This window comes from Corapipo altera, unplaced genomic scaffold (genome assembly GCF_003945725.1).
Source record: "Corapipo altera isolate COAL_440 unplaced genomic scaffold, ASM394572v1 23, whole genome shotgun sequence".
NCBI classification, from domain to species: domain Eukaryota; kingdom Metazoa; phylum Chordata; class Aves; order Passeriformes; family Pipridae; genus Corapipo; species Corapipo altera.
In genome coordinates, this window is record NW_020884878.1 from 20,265,361 (window position 1) to 20,289,476 (window position 24,116).

The following is a 24,116-nucleotide window of genomic DNA, read 5'->3' on the forward strand; positions in this document are numbered from 1 at the left end:
TGGTGTTGAATACCCTCAGATTGCACTGATGTTAATAAGTTCAAAGCAAAGTTGGTCTTCAGGCCATGATCCAAGAAAAAATTTAAACACATGCTTTTCTGTAAGTGCATAACTAAATAGCATTGTTGATATTTGTAATTGTTTTGCTGGATCAAGAGAAAACATGAAGGAGACATAGGGAAAAGTTATTTTTTAAAGGAATTCTTGACTGAGAATCATCCTATGTAGCTATACACTTTTTTAAAAGTTTCAACTGAAATAGTAAGATAATAACGTTCAGGGGATTTTCAGAAAAAAAATGAATAATCCTGGGGGACCAGATACTAAGCTAGTATAAACTGACAGCTCCATTAACTCCACATTAAGAACATGACCCATACTCTGCAGCTCTTGTGTAATCTTGGGTCCAGTTTCAGTTCATCCCAGTGTGATTTCAGCAGTGATAGAAGAACTTTTTAAGTTGTTGGGAGTTCAGGAAAAGAACAGCCACAGCCTTAAAAATACACATACCATTAAATATCCTACTTGTTTCTATATTGTAGAAATCTCATTCAGGCCACAGAAGATACTGAAAATAATTAGTCTGAATCAAGTTACATAAAAAATGCAAAACAACGTGGGACTCACAGAAGAAATGAATAAACAAATAAGCAGAAAAAAATAATTTCAGGCATATGAAATTTTACTGTGAATTTTTTATCCACCTTCATATACTATTCCTAAAAGATCTGGCCTGTGATAAAAGTGCTCAGTACACCCTGACTGCCCCTTTAGCCTTTCATTTCCACCATGGGGGTGGTGAAAAAAGTTTCCCAACTGATAACACACACGCAGTTGTAATTAGTTAGCTGTGCACCTCAAAGAAATGCCATAGATAAAAAAATGCTAGAATTGTTGCTTTTCCCAGTCACTGTAATAATAATATTTCATAATAATAAATAATAAATTCATAATAAATAATAATAATAATAAATAATATTTCAGATATGTACTCATGTTCTTACTAGACATTATAAATATCTCTGTAAAATACAATAAATTCTGTTATGCTGACTAAAAATGTGGTTTCTGTTCATGCAGTTGTGGCATTCTACAATTTCTTTTAAAGAACTCTTTCAGTAACTTAAAATTACACATTATTCTGTTATAAAAGTGTTCCCATTATATAACTTGGTTGTTGTCAAATGAGTATATATCTTGCAATTGCTGAAAGCTTCTGTAACTCCTCATGCTACATTCACACTCTTAATTTTAATTGTTCTTCCTCTTAACAAGGTACAAACCTGCTAAAGAAATATCTATCCACATTTTTACTTGAAAATGACAGTTCATGTGCGGTCTCATCTCACAAGCGTTTTTAATGCGTTAAAAAAGCAATAAAAAGCTAAAAATAGAAATGCATTTTCAGCACTTTCAAGGATGCCTGTATTGACATGCTCAATAAACCTCTTTTTTGTCTGAATTTGGCAACAGGGGCTTCTCATACCTATGCTACTCCATAGCTAAAATCAATAAAATTAACTCTGTTAAGGTTTACGGTTTTAAGGCAAATGTTCCTTGTTGTTGCGTTTCATTAGCAGTATTTAGCCAAAGAGAAGACACTACAAAGATAATTTCAAAACCTAAAGCCAAATGCTTCATAATTTGTCTTTTATTAATTTAGAGCATTCAAAATATAAAAATAAAATGCTTTAAACATACTGTATATACATATATAGCCTTCAGTTTTACATCCTTTCCAACATCATTTTTTCAGTTAATAGCTCAGCCTGATTTTTGATAAAATGAGAATGATTAGAAAACAGAAAATAGCATGGGCTTGGAAAACTAACCTATGAGCATGCCAGCCCAATCCCCCATTACCCCTGGTGTAATATGGGCTGTGATTCAGTTCTACACCAAAGGACCATGCAAACACAGTTTGACTGTCATAGAAGGGAGTATTATTAGGTTTCACTGATTTCTTTGAAAACATTTGACACTCTGGGAATGAAGTGTAAACTTTTCAGATTAAAAACTTAAATTCTGCACCCACATATACTGCTTATTTCCCAAATGCATCCATTGACCTCTGTGGGTTCACTCCAAATTTATACCCTTGTATTTGACAACAGTATTTAACCCTTGTTTATTATTTTTTGAGAAACAACTCCCTTTTTCTCTATAATTTAATGTAAAGCGGCTTAAAGTGTGTGGCTACTAAGCTAATATGTTACAGTTTTCAGTTTACCCATGAGTATAAGCAAGGAAAAAAGTCCTTGTGCAAAGAAGTATTCTGCATCATAGGTTTACATTTTTTAAAAGATTTATAAAAATTCACGCAAAAATAAACTGTCACAGGCAGTTCACAAAGAGCCAAGGTCAGGTACTTTTGCTCACTCTGAGCAACACTTTGTCCACACAGCCCCACTGACTTCCCATTCAGGGGTAAGGTGTCATGTACAGAAGGCAGATGCACAGAAAGCTGTACCTAAACAAACACAAAACAAAATCGTTTATGATGGTGTATTCCCATGTGAGGAATAATTAACATCATGTCCTGTCCTTGCTGTATAAATTATCCTGATTTAGCTGAAGAGAAGATAGTGCAAACAACTCGTACAAGCTAACGATCTGTCTCTCTGCCTCCCAAAACACACTAATATCCCATGAGAATGTCAGGAAAGACAACTTTTATTCTGGAAATGACCTCATGTTACTCAGAAAAATTTGGAAAATTTTTAATGCAGGCACATTTTGTTACAGACTTGTGAATTCTTGAAGTTTAAAAAAGCTGTGCTATGGAAGGCTTCTCTTCCTTTTTCTTTGTTTGTTTTTTTTTTCCCTTTGAAGTCCCTTTTTTGATTTGCATTGATAACAATAGGAAGACTTACCCAATAATTCTATAATCCAGTAAAACAACAAGGTTGAAAGCTAAAATCCTCTTGCCAACTTAATCACTTATTTATTCATGATCTTTTTCTTATCTTCTTTTTTTCCCTGTTTTATTTTTAGTGAAGAGCTTGTCTAGAATTAAACCAATGTCTTTCTCATGGTGTTAAGGCTCATCTTATTTCTGCTATAATGGTATAAAGACAGAATAATGTCCATCACGTCACTAAGAGTGTGGCAGAGTGGAAATGCACTTGTGTACACATTGCCATTAGTGGTTTCAGAGAAACATTCTTGAAAAAGTGTTCTACTGAATAACAAGGGTTTCAGCATCTCATTAAATCTAAACAGCTGTTGAATGCCTTTGAGGCTGAAGAACATGAATCAGCATCCAAGATCAGATTTTCTTTCCTTGGGGCCAGAATACAATACCTGTGTTCTTTATAGAAATGCAGTGCTGTTAACTATTTTTTTAATGTAAAAAGCAAAGGTGACAGCAGCCAGCTGAGTCTGTCTATATTTTAGTGGACATACTGTGTATGACATAAGTACTGGTTACTAAGATTGTTATGAAAATTTACACACAGCTATCTTGGTGATGAAAGCTGGAAATCCACAAAGAGAGGACTGCATTTTAAGAGGGGACTGTATTTTACTTTCCCACTGAATTAAGGGTAAATGTGGTTTGCAGATAGAACAATATATGAAGAATGATATTTTCTCCTTTGCTTTAACTATGTCTAGTGTAATTTAAGTTATTGAAAAATATTTATAAAAATACACAATATATTAATATTCTGTGAAGAATGAAATGTCACACGAGGCTTTTTTTTTTTTCCACATTCATATTCTAAACATACCTACAGCATGGGGAAAGCATAATAATAGTCAGAACTTTATTATTGCCCAAGGAAAACAAGTAAATTTTTAAAGATCAGAACGTTTGCTCTCTTGAGATTAAAGTTTAAAGCATAATAACTGGCACAAAGCACTTGCCACTGGATACAGAAATGTAGAAAGAGAATTTGCTAATATTAAATAATATCTGTGTTTGTAGCACCACCACCAGTATATCTATAAGGGAAAAAAATGCTTCAGAACAACTATGTAAACTTTACCAAGAGCCATATTTTACATTCATTAAAGTAGAAATTAAAGACAACTTCCTCTTTAAAAAATTACAGTATATTCTTGGGGCCAAAAAAGCTGAACACAAGTGAGCTGAGAATTACAGTACAATTTGGATTCTCAGTGGGTTTGTTGACTAACATGGCTTTGTATGCATCTCTGCACAGGTTGCATGCTAACAGCATTTTTCTCTACAGTCTTCAGTTTTGCTCAGGTATTTTCCACCCATTTCTGTTTGTACTCTTCACCTGAATATGGTGTTTCGTGAAGTTGGGAGACTGGGTATAGCTGTGGAGAGTTACTTAGCTGGATTTAGGCCTTTGCATCTTCTGACAAAGAGATAACTATTTCATGAGACATTGAAGCCTCCACTGTAGGCACAAAAACATGATGAAAAAATCCTACCTAAGCCTCATCACCTGAGGCTATCACCTCACCATGCAAAGACACAGAAAATAGCTAGAAATCACCTTTTTTAACTGAAAGAAAGAGAGAAAGAGAAAGAGAAAAAAAGAGAGGCAGAGAGAAAGAGAAATGTACTGGAAGGTGAAAACAAATGCTGTCAAAAGCCTATATTTACAAATCACAAAATTATTACTACTGCCTGATGATGGCGATGTGACAGAAGAATCTGAGAGCCACCTACTGCCTTAGTTCTACATTTGATTACCAAAACCCGACAAAACAACCAAAAATGACCTCTTAATAACAGTGCATTGTATAATCTCATCAACAAAAGGGTTGTTCTCTAGGCAATCAGCAAACACCTCCCATTTAGGCACCTTTGCTGATTCAAGGCATAGCAGAATTTTCTGTGGTGATTTTTCTTTATTGATTTTTACACAAATCTAAATAACAATTGCACATTTAGAAAGTTTGTGGTGATTAAGAATAAATATCTGTGGTTTGACCAGGAGAGAGTGGGACAAGGCTCCATGAGCCCTTTGAGGGACACAAGGTCTTTAAGAGCGCAACACCACACTTCTCTCACTTTCAGATGTTGTCTTCAGCTTTTGCTATCCCAAAAGTCTTACAGGAGACAAGTCATGAGAAGAAATGCCAGGTATCACCAGCACAAAGAGAACAGTCTGTGAGCTAGGCTCAGGGGATGACAAGCCAGCAAGCTCGTTGTTGTCCTGGACTCCTGCATCAGAGAGCAGAGGCTGTGACAGAGTGGGTCCCCTCCCTGGCTGTCTGCATGCCCTTGAACGCCAGCGAGGCAGGGATATCACAACTGTGAGGGGACAACGGGGTGCCTCCAGCGTGCTGCCAGCCATGGGGTGCCATATAGCTAGATGGAGTGGCGCTGTACGTCATGTAAGGTGACACTTGGGCTGGTGTGGCATAGGGAGGCATGGCTGGTGCCGACACAAAACTGCTGACGGCTGGGAGGCCATTGGGTGCCTGAAAGGAGACAGAAGAGAAAAACATTTCTGAGAGAGTAAGACACATCAGATTTGCCCTCAGATGCTGCTGGGGCTTTGTACAAAAACTAGAGTGAGTAGGGATACTCAGAGAGCAACCTGTAACCATTCCCCTGAATTTCAGGGGCTCAGTGGCCCCTTCTGCTTTTAAGACCAGATACCCCACTCCTATCAGCACTTCACACTGCTCTCAGTAACCTGTCTCAGACAAGGACTAGCAGCAGATGTTTAAGGAACATACACCGAGAGCAGGGCAGGAACTGCTGAGACCCTTGTATGCCTACCTATCTTCCCGCAAGCTGTTGTTCACTGACTCCTAAAAGTCCGTGGTTGCATCTAATCATTATATTTCAGAGTTACTGCTGGAGGGATTTGTGATGAGTTTCTCCTCTCTCTCTCACTAAGCACCTTAATCCACTTGGCAATGAGTCCCATGGGTTAGAGTAGGTGGACTGCAATATTTACTCACTTTTCCCAAATTTTGCACAGGTAATTTTGGCCACTGTTGCAGGCCCTGTTGGATAGTGCAGCGGCAGTTTAAGTTGTGTGTGCAGTGGCCACAGACATACCAGTAGAAGAAGAAACTAATCCATCCTAGTGCCTCATCCATCCTGGAACTGAAAGAGGGTGGGTTCAGCCCTGAGCTGCCCCAGGCAGGTGCAGGCACAGATCCCAAAGCAGCACTCCCTGGAGTGAAGAGGTAATCAGCAGCTGGGGGAAGTGGGTACATCTTAAACTCTTGGGTAGCTAGCTGTTTGTTCAGAGCATGAGGCAGAACTATAATAGTAGTATTATTACTGATGATGTCTTAAAAATATGTTTTATAGGTACTTGGAATAAAAACTTTGAAATGTTCTTTGCTCATAGCTCCTCCTGGTTTCCGTAGGGCTTCTGTGCAAAAAACAATTGCGGGGCTGGGTCCTTTCCTGTAAGCTATTTTCCTAGGTCTTTCCTTAGGCTGGGGAGAAGAGTTTCTATTTAAATAGAGAAGGGAGAGTCCTTCAGTCAGCCACAGTAGGATTTCACAGTTAATGACTCTTTATTTAACTAAAAAGTGTATGGTGGTTTATTTCACACCCTGTAAATGTTTCTTCAGCAAAACAGGTACAAACAAAGATTGTTTATCTTGCTTAAATTTCAATTTGTTTAGTGTTTGGTTTAGGATTTGGGGGGGGCATTTTTTCTCAGAAACATTTCCTGTCTGAATATGAAAGAGGTATTGAGTTAGCAAATCCTGTAGTATCTGCCATTTTTAATCACCCGGTACAAGTGGACCTAACCTGAATAGTTCAAAGTTAAGAAATGAAACAGACCTTTGTGTCTGCTAAAACTTCACATGGTGTTAACATTTCACTTGTTCAATTCCTGTCTGGATTGCACCTGCTTGAAAATTCCAGTATTTACCTTCATAAAGGGCATTGGCCTGTTTTCAGGGTCATGAGTTTCCTAGTAAGGTAACTCAATGTAACCAATGAACTTTACCAGTTCCACTGGCTGGACTATCCTCTCATTGTCACACGGAAAACCAAACACTAATTCTGCTGTACAGCAATCTAAAACAGCAGGAAACAGTAATGGGATCCCAGCCACAAGCCTCCAATAGGAATATTAATCAGTACAAAACATAGAGCTGCAGCAGCAACATAATTGTCATTCAAAATCCATAAACACTTTGCTGAAGCTGAACTTGCCTTATCCTTTTGAAAATCCAAATATGACATCTGACCTTCAACTCTAATTACATGTACCTACTGTGTCTCAGAATTACGCTTCAGCCTCAGCTCTAAATATCAGTGTTTGCAACAATACTAATTAATATAAACCTGAAAATAATTGCATTGTAAATCAGTACAATTCTTGAATCACATGGAAAATTATTTCATTGAATTCACTGGAAAGTAAAAAATGTGACCAGCCCTAAAAAGCTGCCAATCTCCAAGCTCACTGCCTCTTCCAATGTGTAAACATGAAACAAGAATGAGCACCTCTCTGTTTTTTTTTAACAAGCACCAACAAAAAGCTTTGCACAGAGGCAATAGAGCCACTAAAGCCAAATGTAACACTGGGATATCAAGAGCCACAACCAAACATATTCTGCACAGAGAAGTACAGAAACCCTGAAGGGGTGGGTACTGGAAGGAGAAAAGACATGGGCCAAGTCCCTGAAGCCTCATAGCCATTCAGACAGCACAAACCTCCAGCCTTGGAAACTCAGAAGAGGTTTTTTGGACTCTGAGAGACTGTCCTGTTCCTCAGGCTTTCCCATTGACAAGGAGCCTGATACCAAGCAGTGGGCTCAAGGCTGTGTCTGGAAGCCCCATTTTAAGTAGGATTCCTCGCTATGAGTGGTCATGTCCCATGAACCGTTGATTGTGCTTTTGAAAGGATTCCTCCTAGACTGCAAAGGATGCACATGTACCTCCAGTCTCCTGTGTTGTTACTGCTGCCCTCCACCACAGAAAAGGTTGGGAAAAGCCAGAACTCTGCCACAGAGAAGAGAAAATGTTTCCCATATGCTGTACAGACTGCCATGCTGTAGGATGCTCTCCATCCTCTAGGCACTTCCTCTTGGAGCTGCTCTTTAGAAAAGGCAAATGCTCTAACAGACTCTCATTTGAGGAAGAACACAACTGTAAGTGCATCCTTCAAATCTGTGCACATTGTTGCATTATGCTAAGTCAAAATACCACTTAATGTAATCACTTTGTCAAGCACCTCTCCCCATCCTACCACCACAGGCTAAGAGTATATGGATAGAGAAATGCAAATTTTGGTACTCAGGAAATTACTTCCTCCTTATACAGTGCTGTGTCCAGGAAAAAAAAAAATATCCATGGAGGTGATGACTCTGTCTGTACATGTAAATAAAACAGACCAGGACAAAGTCTTCGACCCTGAAGATGAGCAGCACCACGCAACACCCAGCCCCATAGCTAACCTCTCTTCTGCCAGAATTGGGGTGGCCTTATCCACACAGCCTGTCAGGCAGGGTCCCTGGACTGTTCCCTGACCAGCCTCACAATAGGGCACTGTCTGGCTATGTGCCAGTGGACACAGACTAAGTCTGTGTCAGGCAATGTGCCGACAAGGCATCTCTTTGCTTGTCTACCAGCGTTCAAGCCCCTGTCCCAGCCTCCTGTAGCTCCTACAGGCAAGGCTGCCAGGACTTCCTCAGCAATCAGAAATGGATCACTTTGCATGAATTGAGGCAAATCTGAGCTCCTGAACAGCTCACAGTAATGCAGACATTATTGATAAATATTTTATCAACAGGCATTGTTGATAAATATTTAATCCAACCGCACATGTTCCGTGGCCTTATGGCACAAAGTAAAATAAAAGTCTCTGAACTATAATTACTGGAGAAGCCCAAGTTTTTTATTGAATTATACTGGAGGTGCTGCTTGGATATTGATAAAACATATGGGACTTGACTAAAGATTAGTGAGTTTTTGTAAAAGTTTAATTTAAAACAATACCTATCCTGATTTATAACAGCCAGAACAATTCTTTTACACACACACTAATTCAAAATACAACTGTGATAACAGTTGGTTTTATGGCATCTATTTAGAATGTGAGAAAGCTACTGAGGGTAGGATGTGGAGGCAGTTGTGTAGGGACCACAAGTTGCAACATGTCAGAGGCCAACAACACTGGAAAGCTGTTGTCGCTGCCTCACTGAATCATTCTTATTTTTGTTCCGCTGCTACAAAGCTTTACCATTCAAACTCATGATTCTATGGATGCCAGGAGGTGCTCTCAGCCAGGGAGGTAGCACTGGGATGAGTAGGAACTGGCCCAGCAGAGAGCATGGTTCTGCTTCAGAGAAGGTTTGAGCCATACCCACAAAGCAGTCAAAGGCCTCCTCTGACTCAAATTAAAAGATAAGGGGATAGAGAAAACCTCATATTGTGTGATTTAAAACTATGCTACTCAATTAAAAAAACAAACAAACAAACAAGCAAACAAACCTGATTTTCATCCCTTTCATCTGTGAAGAACTTGACCCAATAGTTTTAACTGCAAGAGTTTTTACTTCTAAACAGCTTTAGATACGAAGTGTAGGTTATCAGAAGGGTTGAATCTGGTCTGTCAATCTGGCACTTTTTACAAACATGACATTCACTTAAAATAAATGGAGGGGATTAAGTTCCATGACCCTGTATATACTGGATGAATAATTCATCCTGTAGTATTTCAATCAGAGGAAATGAGCACCAAAATCTAAACATTCATAATTAGGAGTGCAAGAACCCCATGGTATTTATGGATTTTTAAAACCGATAGAACTTGCTTTAAGTGCAGAGGTTCTTGAACCTGGTTTTTAAGTTTTATAAATATTTTTTTTCTTCATTTAAACCTTCACTTTTCAGGGGAAATCTAATTTTTCAAAGCAAACAAACCAACATGTAGCTCTAACTGAACAAGAACCTCTGCTGTGCAAGAGATAAGGGTTCCTGTCTGAAAATGCTTACTCTGGGGCTTCCACAAAGTTCAGAGAGAAATATTTGCTCTGAATTGCTGCTTCTATCAGTGTTTTGAGGCAACTGATGGAATAAGTATTTCCAAATTTTAGGGCTGTGTTCGAAACCTAGAACACATGACCTCCCACCAATTCACAAATTTGGTTAAACATTCTTGTAAAGATACCAGTAAAACACCAGCGGTTGGGTCAAGATCATGAGTTGGGTCGGGTGACTTTCTGAGGAGTTGCTGCTGATACATGCCAGTGACAGTGAAAGGAATATGCAGGCCAGAAATGAAAGCCATGATGGACGTAGCACCTTGCTTTAGGTCACATAAAATGATGCTGCTGAAACAAGCGAACTGCACATATTTCCATCAGTAAAGGAGTTGGTTCAGTAGCTTTAATGGATGAAATCCTTAGTTTTAGTCAGTTTAGATACAATACTAAGTAGAGACCATTTTTTTTTGTAATTGTTTTCAGTCTGTTTGGGATTTGCGACACAGAGGGAGTGGGTGGATGAAAAACAAATCTAGAACCAAGCTCATGTGGGAACATCTTTGGAACAAATGATTTCCATTAGCTGTTTGGACTCCTAAAAGTCAAACAGTTCCTCCCCAAACCCAAAGTAAGCAGCACACACACCTTGATTTCTGTTATGAAGGCTATGTTATATAATGAGTTGTACAGCTTCAGTGTCCTTTCTCCTGCATGGTAAGGAGACACAGGGTACAAACCTTCTGGACAAACTTCCCAATGAATCCACATGAGACAAAATACTTTGGTTTTTTCTGCCTTGGTCACAGAAGAACCACAGAAACACACAAGCTAGATTCCACTTTCTGTCATCATGGTATAAATTCGGATTCTATATTGTAATGAATTAACATTTTTTTGTTTGTTTCATCCCCTTCGTTACTTGTCCTTCTCTGACTTTTGCTTGCTAGATATGTGTTCTCTCAGTATCAAAATTAGACCATCTCCTGTGTTCCCTTCCCATGTGGTTTCTAAATGTTTCAGAAAATTATGCAAAGTTGTAGCATTCAAAATCACAGACTTGTATTTGTGTTAGCTATCATTAACAGCAATAATGCAAATTATCTCATTTCAGATCTACATGGATACAAAAGACAGCAGATTTGATGCCATGAGAGGATACCACCTCAGTTTTATAGTCTGACTCAATGAGTGTCCAAAAGAATGTAAATGTTTCTTCTTATTTTAAAGTTATTATTAACAATTATTTCAATTACTTGTCCCTTGTAATATAATTGTTACAATATTTTATTAAATAGATTATTTATTGCATAGACCAGGAGTGCATGCTTGGTAGAAGTATGCTAAATAACTGTAAAAAAAAGAAAAGTGTTTCTGTAGAAGTAGCATAGGCTTCAAAGCTTGATTTACCTAATTCACCAGCCCTAATGAGCCTGGACAGTGACTCAGCCCAAAGTCCCCTGCTGCAGTCAGCAGAAGTTCAGTCTGTGTCATGGCTTAGGAAACACACCTCTGGTGAATAAGGTTGCTCTTTTGTATGTATTTCTCAATTCTAACACTGACTTGGGTGGAATGAATCCTTCCTGTCCTTGGATCAGCAAGCTCAGCACATTGCCTTGATCCTCCAGTGCAGAGCTTTTCCCTGAGAGCAAGTGAAACAAATCTGCAGAGGTACCACAGCTGCCTTATTGGGAGATGCAGCTCCCCAGCAAAGTGGAGTGCTGGCAGCAGGGATGCTACTGCAGCTCCACAGAGAGACAGACACCCTCTCACTGTTGGTTTTTCAAAATGAAAACCTTAAAACAATTTCTGCAAATGATGAATCTTTTCTAAATGTCCTGAAAACACAGTCACAAAGTAGATGCCACAGAAATCATTTTTCCACAGCAACAAAAAAGCATAGCAGGGAACAGAGTTGAATATCTAGTCCTTCAATCAAAGGAGCAAATTACCATAAAAACCCAGAGGATATCTCATGTTCTTAGTGACATGCACATAACCAGTCAAAAAGGTTATGGCAACAAGACTAGGAGCAGTCAAACACAAACTGCAAACATCAAGGCAGCAAACGTGCTAATTCTCCCTCTTTAATTGGAGGTTAAATATGATTTATAAATCAAACCAACATATGGGATCCCAAGGGAAGAGTAAACAAATTTTCCAAGTAAAACAGCAGCAGCAGGCCTGTAATGGAAGTGCCATTTAGGAAAATGGCATGACCAAACAATCTAAGCAATACACCTATGCTTTTTTAAAGGTTTTTTAATTAATAACCTCAAATAATATTTTTGTAGAAATTGTAGTAAACTAAATTAGAGCTAAATTCTGAAGCTGCAATTCAGTGCTGCAGCATCAATGAGAAAAATTACATGATTCTACAAACACTTGTTCAGCCCAATGTTCCACTAAAATTAATGTGCCTATACAGGTAAGTCAGAGTTACCTAAAGAAAAAGGATTACAAAAGGGAGCACTGAGTAAATCTCCCCAGCTTATGATAACAGATTTTATTAAAATATTTATTAAAATATTTTTTAAATTGCTTAGTTGTATGTGAATAACCCAGTCAGAGTTTACCCAGCAAATCAAGGTTTGCTTTTTATAGTGCTGGAAAAGTTTCTTCCAAAAATATTTTTATCTTAGACTATATACCCATATTTTTAGATGAAGGAACTTATTTTATTGAACATAGTCCCCCTTGATTTTCTAATAATTTCACTGCAAGCAGCAGAGAATAAAATAGACTCTGAAAATTTAAGACATTGCCATTAAATAATTTTGACAGCTAAAAAATTTTCAACAGAAGGGGTAATATTTTGTAGGTAGGATATTACTTAGGAACATATGCCATTACTTTCAAGAACAAACAGTGATAATACATTGGAATTGAGAAGCTTTTAAAAATAATACATGGGCAAGGGTCTTGGAGTTGGTGTATTACTCAGCTGAGCTGCACTGATTTCCAGAAGACTAAGCTTTGAAAAATAAAGAGATACCTTTCAAAAATGCATAATTACAATATTTCTCTTTCACTGTAAGTTGTGGGAAGCAATGCTGGTATTCTAGCTGAAGTCACAATTAAAACAGAGCTATTTGCATGCCCAGGTCCTCCAAGATTCCACACATTATTAGCTACCCAATCTTATTCAGTATCTCTTCAAAAGATGACGTTTTCTTTACAGTTATTTCTCCTGATATTAAATTCAATGTATAACAACATACTGCATAAGAAAATCACGCTACTTCCTTCTAAAATAAAGTTCATTTCTTTAATAATGAGCAGATCCCATTCCCCATGTTTAACATGCTTTTTTATTAATTTAAAGTTGTTTCCTTTACTTATAGGCATTCCCAGCTGCACTGAATAACATAGAAATCAGATAATATCAATTCAGTGTTTTAACTGTAGTTGGGACATGCATCAAGACCACTCTTAATTATATTTTCTTATCAAGTTTTAAATCTCAGCCTCTTCAGGGAAATAAAATCCCAGGTTTGGAAACAGTAATGGTAACTTGAATTTATACACCATCACGAATCCTTTCCTAAAGGAGCCAGGGGCATTTTATGCCTTTTCCAAAACAAACTACAGCAGAAACAAAAGAAAATAAAAAGAAACAAAAAAACCCAAAAGAAAGAAAGAAAGAAACAAACAAACAAACAAACAAAACCCCAAAGAACCCCCACTCCTTCTCTGAGACTGAGGAATCTACTACAAAAACAACAGAGGAAAAGAGAAGTAGGACAAAAAGACATGGTGGATACAATGCAGACAAAGGTTGTTGTAAAGCCTAAGCACATTCCAAGGGAAAAGAGATGAGTAAAGGTTTCCAATCCTTTTTCAGGAGTAGGATGGGTTTAGATAGCTTTCACAGTGAAGTAAGATCTACCACATACAGTACACCAAGCACACACTAATATGTCCATCTGAAATGTCTCCAAACATAGATTATTGTGCCAGGTCTTTACATTCACTGAATGGTTGCTTTCCTTTCATACTCGAGGTTAGGAAGGGTGATATAGATGGAAGTCACTGCCTTTTCAGTGAAGGTACTGGTTCTTGGGGTATGTTCTGTTTAACAAACCTCACAACCAGACTATCTCAAAGTGGAGCGAAAACAGACTATGGATGCTATGAGCACAAAGTTTGATTCTGATGACAAAGACACAACTTAAATCTCCCTTATACATATATACTGTTCTTACGAGAACAGTAGGAAAGCACAAAAAAAATCTTGTCATATAAGCAAACTCCTTTGAGTGGGAATTAACAACAGATTCCCATAGTTTTAGAAGAGATTTGCACAATAATTCCGCTTTGGTATTTTTGCCAAATCTGGAGTTGGGCAAGGCACACATGGACATTAAACAAGCAAACACACTGGAAGGAATAAACATTTGTTCTTTCTACTCTGTTAGTTAACACTATAATGTATTATTGAAAGGTTCTATGAAAAATGTCTTCTTAATATTATATATTTAACAATGTATTGTAATTTCAATATGGCATTGTTTAAATGAAATTGAGGTTGGAAGAGGAGACTTGCAGACACTTCAAAGGGGTCCTTGATGACTAGAAGCTAGAAAAATATGGGGTCAACCTAGCAAAATCTCCATTTGTCCTGTTCATAGATAGCCAAAACACCAGTCTCCTGTGTCTAACAAATCTCTGATACTGCAGAGGCAGTTACTGGGAAGCTAGTAAACTAAGGTGGGTGAAATTACAGCCCATCGATTATTGAATGCCTACAGTTATTATGAGTAGATACGTAGGCAATTCCTAAAAGCTGAAAAATTACCAAAACAGACAAATTCAAACGCATCATACAGTCTATATACTTGCCAATATACTGCAAGAACCAGAAGACTGAACAGATAAAGATCTAATCCCTCTACTCCAGGCACTCTGCTCCTTGGCTGTGATAGGTATCTGCCATCACTCTTGCTTTACAGACCCTGCTCCTGTTTGTCGTGGCAGAGCTCCTGGCAGGTTGGGGCCCTTTGAGCAGAGGGTGCTCAGAGTTCAGTTTGAGTGTCATTGTACCATTCACTCACCTCTCTGACTTTCTTTATTAGTTTCATCCAGGTGGAGTGCCCTGAAGCCATGTGGGTTGGTGGGCAGGGCACTGTGTTTTGGCTGTGGAAGCAGGTGGCCAGTAAGAGGCAGGTCTCACAAATGGGGTTCGAATGGGGTGCCATCCAGATCACCTGGGAAGGAATCGGGTGCATGTAGTGGGATCATCTCATCCTCCTCACCCACAACATGCAATGATATGGATGCCTAGACCTTGAGCAAGCCACCTTAGTGACGATATTTTAATAACAGGTCTGGTCTGGAGATCCTAGTGAGAGTGACACAGAACCAGTCTCCAAGCAAACGTCTGAACCCCTGCACCAGATTCTGCTAACAATGCTGCAGCATTGTTACTATGGCAAGAAAGCAAATAAGCATCTGTCCTTAACAGCTTCACCCCCCTCCTCCCGCCTGGGTATGACTGAGGAGCAGTAGGTCCACACTTCTATCATGGATAGATTTTGCACAGACTTACAGCAGGAATCCAATTGCCTGGATACTGAGTTAGAATATAGGATGCCAAATAAGTAATCTGTTAATTAATATTTTCAATAAATAACCTGTGTAGGAGGATCATGTAATTGGCCATAACATTTGAGGTTACATTTTCATCTTATTCCCAAAGAAGTTACCATATACTGTGAGTACTAAGCACTGTAGATACAATTACAGATGCATGGCCACCAAATATACATTTCATTGTTCATCTAGAAATGAACAAAATCAGCAACTAAACATCTTCATTGCCTACATTTTCTGTGCAAATAATTGTCCAGAATTGCACCCATAATTATTTGCAATCACTTGCCCTAGAATGGAGCCTTCCCTTTACGTGCTTACAGTGTGTGGAGCTCATGACCCCCAGTTGGAACACAGTCAAAGGGCAGGGAGTGATACCCCAGCAAAGCTGAAAAGTCAAGCTCCTAACAGCTGATGAAGTTCAGCTGAGACAGACATGAGGTAATTGCTGCTTAGGGTTTTGCCCAATATGCCAGAGAAAGACTTCACTCAAACTGTGTTCACAAGCCACTCTGAATTAGGAGGATTGTTTTCTGTAGCTCCAATAGGTTTGGAGTCAAGTCTACGAACAACGTACCATTTCCAGGAGTGAGCTTGCAATAAGCACTTGCTCTTAGACCCCCCAGTTACAAGTTTTTTCCCACTAATGAGTATCAGCTCCCTTTGCAATGTGCACATCTGCTTCCCACAATGCATACAGAAAGTAATTCTGAAAAAGAAACTATTTCCAAGCTATTTGCCTCTCAGCAAGTCATACAGACATACATCAGATCTTCCGCATTTTCATACATGTGTAAATTCAGACCACAATTTTTTCTGTTTACACACCCATAACGTTAGTCCAGAAAGTCACAAACATCAGATGTCTGAAAACTGCATTTTAAATATGAGACATGTTTATTAAGTGTTTTCATTTCAGGTGCAGATTACAAATGGGTTTGTGTTGCAGTCATCTCAGCGGTTTTTTTCTTAATGCAGCTTTCAGTATAAGCTGTGAAATGCAAAAAATACTCAGAATATTCACCCATTGTAACAATAGCGTAGAAGCTGCTCAACACCACACCGAATGTGCCTCTCTGTATAAATACTGCAATATAACTGAGCTCCATATGAAATGTGTATGACCCAAAACTGCCAAGCTCTCAGAAAAATCTATTTTCCTTTTCTGTTTCTCTGATTCACAGTCACCCTGTTTGCAAAGCTGTATGACAAATTTGTGACTATGATGCACAAGGAAAATTATGCAATTGCTTACGTATAAATGACAACTTGGGACATCAGGTAACAAAAACTGAATAGAAAGTTGACAAGACACCTCTGTGATTTCCTGGGAAATCTTTTGTACAGAATCATAGTCTGCTTTTAACTCCTGAAACACAAATACTGAAGAACATTGCAAACAAAAGCCTTGGAGACACCAGGAAATTCATAATACTTGAAGTGAAAAATGTTATACATCCAGAGATTCCAGTTCCACATTAAACTAGTGTGACAGCATATTGTTGAGGAAAAAATGTGAAGTCTTCCTGCCTTTTTTGTGGGTGCATTCCCACTGATCTCTGGGGCAAGGACTGAAATGTAGCCATAGGAACCCATTGGAGAGGTCAGCCTTGGCTGCCGCTTGACAAGTCTGGGAGGTCAATAAGACTTTTACATAAAAAAACCTACAGAACCCCATGTCTTAAAGTAGATGTATATCATTTGAAAGAAGGGATAAAATAAATACATTTTTTAAGTACAGAAGACCTTGTTCTTTGGTCCCAACTTTTCTAGTCTTTCTCGTGCAGAGTGACTTTCCAGAGGATTTCTTGAGAAGCAAAATACTATCCTCCATGACTAAGGAACAAGTCTTTCACTCACCTAGTAGTTATGGAGCTATTTGCAAACTATGGACAGGTAATCTTTGAAGGTTGCTGATGTTTAAATGTGTAGATGATACTTGTTGGAAACAGCAGAATTACCTATCACTCACACAAAATCTGTTGTTAATGTGCTTCAGAGCAAATTCTATCCGCTCCTGTTGTGAAATTGGAAAGCCTAAGATAAACATGCACACTTGATTCCCTGCTGCTCTACTGTTGCAGGCACCTCTGATGTTGGAAATATAGACATAAAACTGGAATATTACAGAAGAGTCACTTCTCTTCTCTGGGGGAAATTTGATGTCTACCTCCTGAAGATCTAGCTTTTGTAATGAACTTTGCCCAAAGGAGTAGAGGAAAATAGCATTTACCCTGAAGTACAAAGACAGAATTTATTTCACCGTGGTCCTTCTGGCATATAAATCATGGCTAAGGTTTCCCCATTTTTGTACAACAATTCCAGATACCCCTTTGCTAGGTTCACACAAATGAACCGATGTTCTCTCCTGTCCACAGCTAAGTCATTTACACCCAAAACAGTACACATTGCAGGAGACCATGCAGAGATTCGAGGACATCAGAGTCTTTGCTGTCACAGTCACCCCAGACTCACTGCACTTCAGCTGATGGACAGCTAGTAAGTCAGTGCTATGTGCAGCAAGAATTTGGTTCATAAACTTCACTTTGCATTGGCTGGAACAAATATTTTGGCGAAAAGAATGTGGCAAAAATGCAAAAAAGTCACATTGTCCTATCCTTATTTGAAATTATTTTTTTCTGGATACATTCTAAATTAGTAGGAATTTGTGACAAAAAAAGCAATTAATGCATGTTTGAATTAATTCTCTGGAAAGGAAGTCTGAATACCACATGAATAGACTGATCTATACATTAGAACTTTCCAAAGCCAAATTATGTTTACACATATTATTACAGAGAAGGAGATGGGGAGAATCTCCTGTGTCTTCTTTTAGTGATCATGGTTCTGAATATGGCTTGTCTGCCCTTTTAAACTCTCTGGACAATGTATTTTGATAAATGAATTCCATTTTATTAATAGAAATTTGCTCCATTTTAAAATAGCAAGCATGTTTAAATTACATTTATCAGATGATCTTTCAGGTTGAACAAAACATTAAGGTAAGACTGGTATTGACAATAGAACACTGATATATTATGAAGGTTAAATCGTATATATTGAAAGATTAAAAAAAAAAAGGAAAAGATAAAAAATAGTTTCCAACACCAGCATTGAAAATAACCCGATTTACATAACATTGTTCCTCAATGCATCTGTTGAGGTAAATGAGATCTAACAGAGGCAACGGTTTAGAGCCTATGAGCAAGATCCTGTGAATATTTCAGCAGGATCGTGTGCAGAAGGCCCAGGCAATGAAGTCTCAGTACAGCCGTTCTTACAGAACAGTGACAAGCTATTTCCATTATTTTTAGTAAGACTACTGACACTTGTTTTCATCTTTAAAGAAAATTGTACAACAAGGAGTATTAACTCTAAATCTAACTCTAATCCTATCTTTAACCATACAGTCACCACCATACTACAGTGTGCATTATTTGTGATATGATATGAAATTAACAGAATAATAATGGGATAATAAAAAAATGTAACACAAAACAAACAGGACAGTATTAAGGGTGGTGTATTGCTTATGTGTCATAAAACGGCTGTTCGCTTTTGGGGTCTACAGTATTTCTCACTCTGCCTAATTTACCTCTTTGCAGGCATTCCCGCAGTTTGCGATCCACATCTTGAACGTGAAAGAGTATGATTCAGCTACTCTCAGCACCAAATATGAGCTACAAGTCTCCTTGACATGGAATCTAAAACCAGACACAGAACTCGGAAAATATATCCAAAACCTCAGTCTTTGAATGGGCAAAAAGCTAAGCAGGGATTGTGGGTTTTCCTCAACTTGGTTATAAGCGCAACAACTGAGTGGCCGGAAGGCAATGTGTCTGAAAGATTTCTGATACGTTTTGAGATGTTTCCATCGCACAGAAATAACGTTTTCAAAACCTGTGCTTTCCCAACAGTTGAGTCTTTTATAGCTTTTCTCCTGGCGTGGGATTTGATTAGCAAATACAAAGATTTAGACAGAGATTTATTAAGTAACAGTTATATTGTGCGGTAATTAAAACGTAGGAAATTCACCGTCTACTTAAGCGTTTAAAAATACTTAATGTAGGAAGCAATTACGCCTCATTTTCAAATTATTCCCCTGCCTACGGAGTACGCTGAGGACAGAGCAACACGCGGCTTTAAGGGCGGCGGCGACTGCGGGACGTACCCGCCGGCCCGGCCGAGGCGGGGGCAGAGCCCCGGCAGGCGGCGCGGGGGTCGGTGGCGGCGGTTCTCGAGCGCCTGCTGTGCGGGGGCAGCCCGGGGCGGCCGGGACGGGAGAGCTGACACCCCGCCAGCCCTCCGCCCACCGGGAGCCTCTGGCCGGGATAAAGGCCGGCTGGGTGCTGCCGGGCGCCGCGGCCGCCGGGCCGAGGAAGGGAACGGAGAGAGGAGCGGAGGAGAGAGCCAGGCTCTTTCCCGACGTCGCCTGTCTTTGCAAACCAAAACCGAGGGAATTCCGGCACCGGCTCCAAACCGAGGGCGGCAGCCCGAGGCCGAGCTCAGGGGCCCTGTGCATCACCGCCCGTCCCTCCCTCTCTCTTTACCTGGCTGTACTTGGCCTCCTGCTCAAGGGAGCTCTTCTCCAACCCGTTCACGGAGTGCTGGGCCGGCGGGTGGAAGCTGTTTCGGCCCAGACTGCTCCATTCCTCCACCTTGGGGCTGGGGTAAGGCGAAGTGTCGCTCACTGCTGGAAAACAAGGCGGGGGAGAAGAGAGAGTTAGATGCAGAGGCCAGGATGGGGAGATGGAGATGGCTTTGCCTCGGGATGTAGACAGTTCCCTCTCCCCACGGGACGCAGTCTGCGGGGCAGAGCTAATGAGAAGCCGGTCCCTTGCCCGCCACACCTCACTGAGTCTCCTGGGAGCCTCTGGAGAGGGTGATCCGTGGGCAGAAAAAAGTCGGGTCCCTCTGTGGCAGCGATTACCAGTCGAGCCCAGAGCCGGCTGGGTCCCTCATTCCCGCGTTCCTGCACTGGCAGGACGGAGCTGCCGCCAGACACTTGTCCCCCGGGATCTCCTAAGAAGGATTTACGGCATTCGCCTCGTGGGTATTTGTATGCGAGTCAGAGGACAAACGTTACTCCTGTTAGAAAAAGTCCTGAGATGGGTGCAGATAAGATGGGCTCAAAACAAATTTGGGGAGGAGGAAAAAAAAAAAAAAACTAAAAAAAAAACCCCAGGAAAACAAAACACGAAATTAAATAGATAAATAAATAATTTTTTTTAATAAAAGGGAAAATGAAAGGAGGAAGATAAGAAAGAAGGGAGGAAAAGAGATAACAGTCCTATTCTTTACACGCGCATTAGCCGCGGTAAGGGAATACCGGGATGTTTTGCAGGCGGACAAATTCCCCGAGCCCCACCGTAAAGCCCGGTGTGGGGGTGGGGGAGGGGGAAGCCCTCCCCCGAGCCCCGCGCTCGGCCGCGTTGGAACCGCCGTGGGAGGGGGCTTTCCCGCGACACCACCTCGCTCGGCCCCTCGCCGGGCTGAGGAAAGGCACAAATCTGAAGTTGTCTTAAGAAATTGAGCTCTCTCAGTGAGTGCCCTTTTCTGCTGATCTCACACTTTCCCATGAATAGGGGCTTCCTTTCCGTGTCAGCAAGGTCAGTTTATCCTATAAATCAAGGGCGAACAGCCCCCATCTGCGGCACTGGCCATTCCGCAGCCCCGGCTCTCTGATGGGAAGGAGAGGGGGGAGATTTCACACTGCAGAAAGATGTGTGCCGCTGCGAGAGCCGAGGGAGACGGGGCAGATACCGAGGCACCCAGCAGCAAAGTCAGAAGCCTGCTTACCAATGTGGTGTTAATAAAAGAGGAACTAACTAACAAAAAAAAAAAAAAAACCAAACAAAAAAAAACCAAAAAAAAACCCCCCCCCCCCCATTTCTCATATGAGAGAAGAATGTTCTCATTCTTTTTAATGTTCGTTGCCAATACTACCTCGCCTCAGCACAGAGCAGGGATTTCCAGGCGTGTATTTGTTAAAGACAATTCAGAAAAACGCATATTTTTTGTGCCAGTGTGGTCTGAGGATAAAGTTTATATTGTGAAGGGCAAAAAAAGGACAAAACTTATATTTTTTTGTATGTATGAATATAAATAAAACATACTTATGTGTGTATATTGCTTGAAAAATACTACTTTTATGAAGAAATAAAAAGAAAATTATTGTGCAATGCCTAAAAGATTGTTTTGCATTTGAAATGTTGCTGGAATCGGACTGTTGCTGTTCAAAACGCAGTGAAAACAGAAATCACAGCCCCCAGCCCTACCCCCTCCACTAACTGTGAAAGAAGAGTAGGACACAGAGATGACTATAGGCGAAGGTTATTTTGGACTGTTGTTTTAACCAATTTCACTGTTAGTTCACTGGCAGAGACCGAACTGGAAAAAACCGTCCCTTTCTTTGCAGCAAGGCACAGCGAGCGGCCGGGAGACGCGACGCAGTTTCCAGGCAGAGGAACAGAAAGAAGGTGAAAGGGGTAAAAGAGACAAATCTTGGGGCTTCGGTTTTCCTGGACCACCGCTTCGGAGGAAAATACAGCATAGAATGAAAGCAATTAGGTGACATTTGAACTTCCTGCCGGAGCAAATTTGGCCTGATTGCGAACACTACAGAAAACGGACTTCTCTGTAACGCCAAGGCGGCGCCCGTGACTGGAGGGCGGCAGCGAGCCTTGGTCAGGACCAGGACGCGACCGGACCGAGTACTCCCTGGTGCCGCCGCAACCCGGGCCGTTCTCTCCGGCCAGGGTCACCATTGCTCGGGTCGGAGCGGCGGCGGTGACGGTTGCTGGTGCGCCTGCAGCCCATCACAATACCTTCGGTCTGCCTACCTTCCGAGACACATCCTCCAGTAAGCTCAGTGCCGGCCCGTGCTGGGGAAAACGCCAGACGTTTCCCGAATCAAACAACTATAACAACCTTCCGACCCTCGGAGAGGAAGGAGCCCAGGAGCAGGGGACGGAAACGCTTCGGCCCTATCTGGCTGTCTCTGCGGCCCCAGGTCCCCCCCCACCTCCTCACCTTGGTCTGTGATGGACCGGATCCCCAGGATGTCCGTCACTGAGTGAGAGGACGGCCACGTCCTGGGCATGGCCATGGTGCTGGGGATCGTCGGAACCCCGGGAGGGGTGGACACCTTGGCTCCTGCAGCAGCGATGGGGCTGGCATAGGGGTATATGTGGTTGTAGGGCAGAGCAGGCTGTGGGGGCGGCTGGTGCTGCTTGTAGGACTCGTAGTGACTCTGCTGAGAGAGGTTCCCGATTTTGTTCCGGAGGATGCGGCTGATGGAGCTGACCGACGGCACGTTGTACTTGTCACATACGCCATCGGCCAGCAAGCGATCCCGGATCTCCCAGGCGAAGATGCCCGGATCCCTTTGTTTGTAGGTCCGGATATGTTTTACCACCGTGGGAGTGGTGACCCGAGGCTTGCTGCCTCCGATAGCCCCCGGTAGGATGGAGCCGGTCTCGTTGTAGCGAGCCAGGATTTTGCTGACACAGCCGTGGGAAACGCGGAGCTGCCGGCTAATGTCACACGGTCTGATACCCAGTTGTGCCAGTTCCACAATCCGCAACCTGATGGCATTGGGCAGGGGTCTCCCGTTGACAAACACCCCTCCGAGTTGGTTCACTTCCCCGAAGGCAGGTTCTGCAAGCAAATGCACAAACACAGCTGTCGGACATGGCGAATGGCTCAGAAGGGGGCGTCTGAGCCGCTCCTCATCACAGACAGATGTCATAGGCAGGGACCCCCCGGTCACTCCACGCACGCTTCTTTATAATGGTAAGATGTCCCCGAAATTGAAGGGGGGGAGAAGGGAATAGATGCAAGGGGGGGGGGGAGGGGAAGAAAAATAAAAGTGAGGAAAAAAGAATAAAAGAAGGAAAGAAAGAAAATCCGTGGCAACAAATTTCGCAGCTCTCCGGACTGTGCATCATCAGGAATATTTAAAAAAAAAAAAAAAAAAAAAAAAAAAGGCACATTCCAGAGATGAAAAACGAGATCGCCCCAATAGAAAAGTCGGTTTTACTACCACAGGAAAAAGGAACGCGAAGAGAACAAAAAGAAAAGAAAAACATTTTCGAAGACGTGGGGGAGGGGGAGGAAGGAAAAGTAGTTGAGGAAATTCTTTTACATCTTGGGAGAGACGAGGGCAGCGTGGTGCTTCTGAATCGCGACTAATTTTTTAAAGATTGTTCCTGGTGCTGTTAGCGCCTCTCGCTTAACAGCACGATTACACCGAGCTGTAAAACAAACGTGCTAAAATGTTAACTACTACGATCAGTGTCAGGAATAATATACAACGTGTCACAGGCTCTAGCCATCCCCTCGGCTCCGATCCTGCCTCACACTCGCCTAATAACACTAATAACAAACCAAGTAGTCATTAGCTCTCTCTCTCCCCTGCCCCTGACCCTCAACGTGCTCTTACAACTTGTAGGAACACGAGCAAAGTCAATAAGGGAGCCGCGGCGGCGGCAGATGACGACGCATGGGTGCTCCCCCTCTCTTGACAGCACTTGAACCCTCCTGCGGCTCCCGGCCACTTACCCATTCCTCTGAGCGGGGCACCTCGAGGGCGGCCCTAAATCCCAACGAATCCCTATGCCCGGCCACCGGCTCGC

The 24,116-nt window shown here is 41.3% G+C and overlaps 1 protein-coding gene across 1 annotated transcript; it reads right to left on the minus strand.

Moving 5' to 3' along the window:
* Positions 1-5,148: 5,148 nt before the first annotated feature.
* PAX9 (paired box 9) lies at positions 5,149-24,116 on the minus strand. Its single transcript, XM_027638079.1, has 4 exons — positions 24,043-24,116; positions 22,513-23,139; positions 20,031-20,170; positions 5,149-5,403 (listed from the first exon to the last, which is right to left on the minus strand). The coding sequence occupies exons 1-4, from the start codon at positions 24,044-24,046 to the stop codon at positions 5,149-5,151; spliced, it is 1,026 nt and encodes a 341-aa protein (XP_027493880.1). The 5' UTR covers positions 24,047-24,116.

Bases quoted from the DNA above. Each gene is read 5' to 3' on its own strand.
- PAX9 (XM_027638079.1), bottom strand. The intron at 20,171-22,512 runs GTGAGGAGGTGG...GTTTTCCAGCAG, and splicing joins CCGGTCCATCACAGACCAAG to TGAGCGACACTTCGCCTTAC. The intron at 5,404-20,030 runs GTAAAGAGAGAG...GTCTCCTTTCAG, and splicing joins AGGAGGCCAAGTACAGCCAG to GCACCCAATGGCCTCCCAGC.